Below are 1,396 nucleotides of genomic sequence, written 5' to 3'. Positions count from 1 at the left end.
GTGGGGCTGCCCCCTGGTGGCCACAGCTCCTTGGCGTCGCACTGGTCCCCGCCCCAGGGTGCGTGGACCTGGACATGGCCTTGGGAGCTTGAGGGCGCTCAGGGAGGGAAGCAGGCACGTGACCACGTTGTCTCGCGTGGACACAGTGGAAGCCCCTGGGGGAGTGGGGCCAAGGAGGCTGTGAACTCCCCTGCTGAATGTCCTCCCCTTCCTGCCCCCAGCACGATGGCCAGCCCTACTGCCACAAGCCCTGCTATGGAATACTCTTTGGACCCAAGGGTGAGTGTGGAGAGGGTCCGAAATGCAGGTGCCACCCTCGCCTACCCCACGCCCACCCCACGCCCCTGGTTGTTCCATTCCTCCCCACCCCAGCTGCCTCTCTCTGCAGGAGTGAACACCGGGGCTGTGGGCAGCTACATCTATGACAGGGACCCTGAAGGCCAAGCCCAGCCCTAGGACCGCAGCCCCCTCCATGGGGCACGGGCCCATCTGCCTCCTGCTGGACCCTGCCCTGGGGCACACTATGCTTGGCTGTGTGGGGGAGATGGACCAGCTGCCCAGTCCCACCCCAGCGTGCCTACCTGAAAGTGCAGGGCCTGCGCGTTGGACAAGGCTGCTGCAGCAGGGGGCAGTCTCCAGACAAGCCCCGATGCCCACCCCTGTGTCTTTGTTTCTTTGAGTGTGTCTGCCTCTCTCTCTGGATTCTCCCTGTGTCCCAGCCTATTTTTTGTGTCCATGTGCCTACGTGTCCGTGTGTCTGTGTCCATGTCTCCGTGTCCCCATGTGTCTGAGTCCTTGCGTTTCTTTGTATCCCAGCATTTCTGTGCTGGTCTCCCTGTCCCCGCATGTCCCTGCGTGTCCCATGTCCCTGGTGGGTCTCCAAGGTAGCCGTTCCACTTTCCCTCTCCTGCTGCCCCATGCCTGCCCTACTAGTGTTATTTATGCTCCCCTTGCTGGTGACAGCCACACCCCTCACAGTGTCCCCACAGCAGAGGGCATTCCTGCCAGGAGTCCTCTTCCCGGCTCCCACACCGCCTCGCCAGCACCCGCCCACCATCCTCACGTGGTTCACTCAACTGATAAGACTTTTGCAGTCAATAAAAGGTTTGAAGATTACAGGACCCAGGCCTTGTCTCTGGTTGGGGAATGGATGTGAATCCAGGACAATGTCCTTTTCTCCTGCCCCGGGCCAACTTCTGGTGGGGGTTGGGTCCTGTTCCCAAAGGCAGCTGTGGAGGAGGGAGGAAGGAAGGGGCTTGGCCGTGGTCTGGGCAGTGGTGCCAACATTGAGATGGGTGCGCAGGCAGAGGAGCCAGGCTAGGCAGAGGTGGGGACAGTGGGGGGCATCCTGAGGGTAGGGTCCATCGAGGACAGGCCCCGGGTTTTGCTGAGGTCG

The 1,396-nt window shown here is 61.8% G+C and overlaps 1 protein-coding gene across 1 annotated transcript in view; it reads left to right on the top strand.

Annotated features, from left to right (window-relative positions):
* Nucleotides 1–1,121, top strand: part of LOC103594338 (cysteine-rich protein 2-like) — a 7,405-nt gene extending 6,284 nt beyond the window's left edge. The window contains exons 2-3 of the mRNA XM_008577554.1: nt 222–279; nt 389–1,121. Coding sequence (XP_008575776.1) covers nt 222–279; nt 389–456 — 126 coding nt within the window. The 3' untranslated portion in view covers nt 457–1,121. The remainder of the gene's footprint in view (nt 1–221; nt 280–388) is intronic.
* The last annotated feature ends 275 nt before the right edge of the window (nt 1,122–1,396 follow it).

Source organism: Galeopterus variegatus, unplaced genomic scaffold (assembly GCF_000696425.1).
Source record: "Galeopterus variegatus unplaced genomic scaffold, G_variegatus-3.0.2 Scaffold1535, whole genome shotgun sequence".
Taxonomy (NCBI): domain Eukaryota; kingdom Metazoa; phylum Chordata; class Mammalia; order Dermoptera; family Cynocephalidae; genus Galeopterus; species Galeopterus variegatus.
The sequence above is the reverse complement of the archived record's forward strand: the minus strand, read 5'-3'. Positions and strand labels throughout refer to the sequence as shown.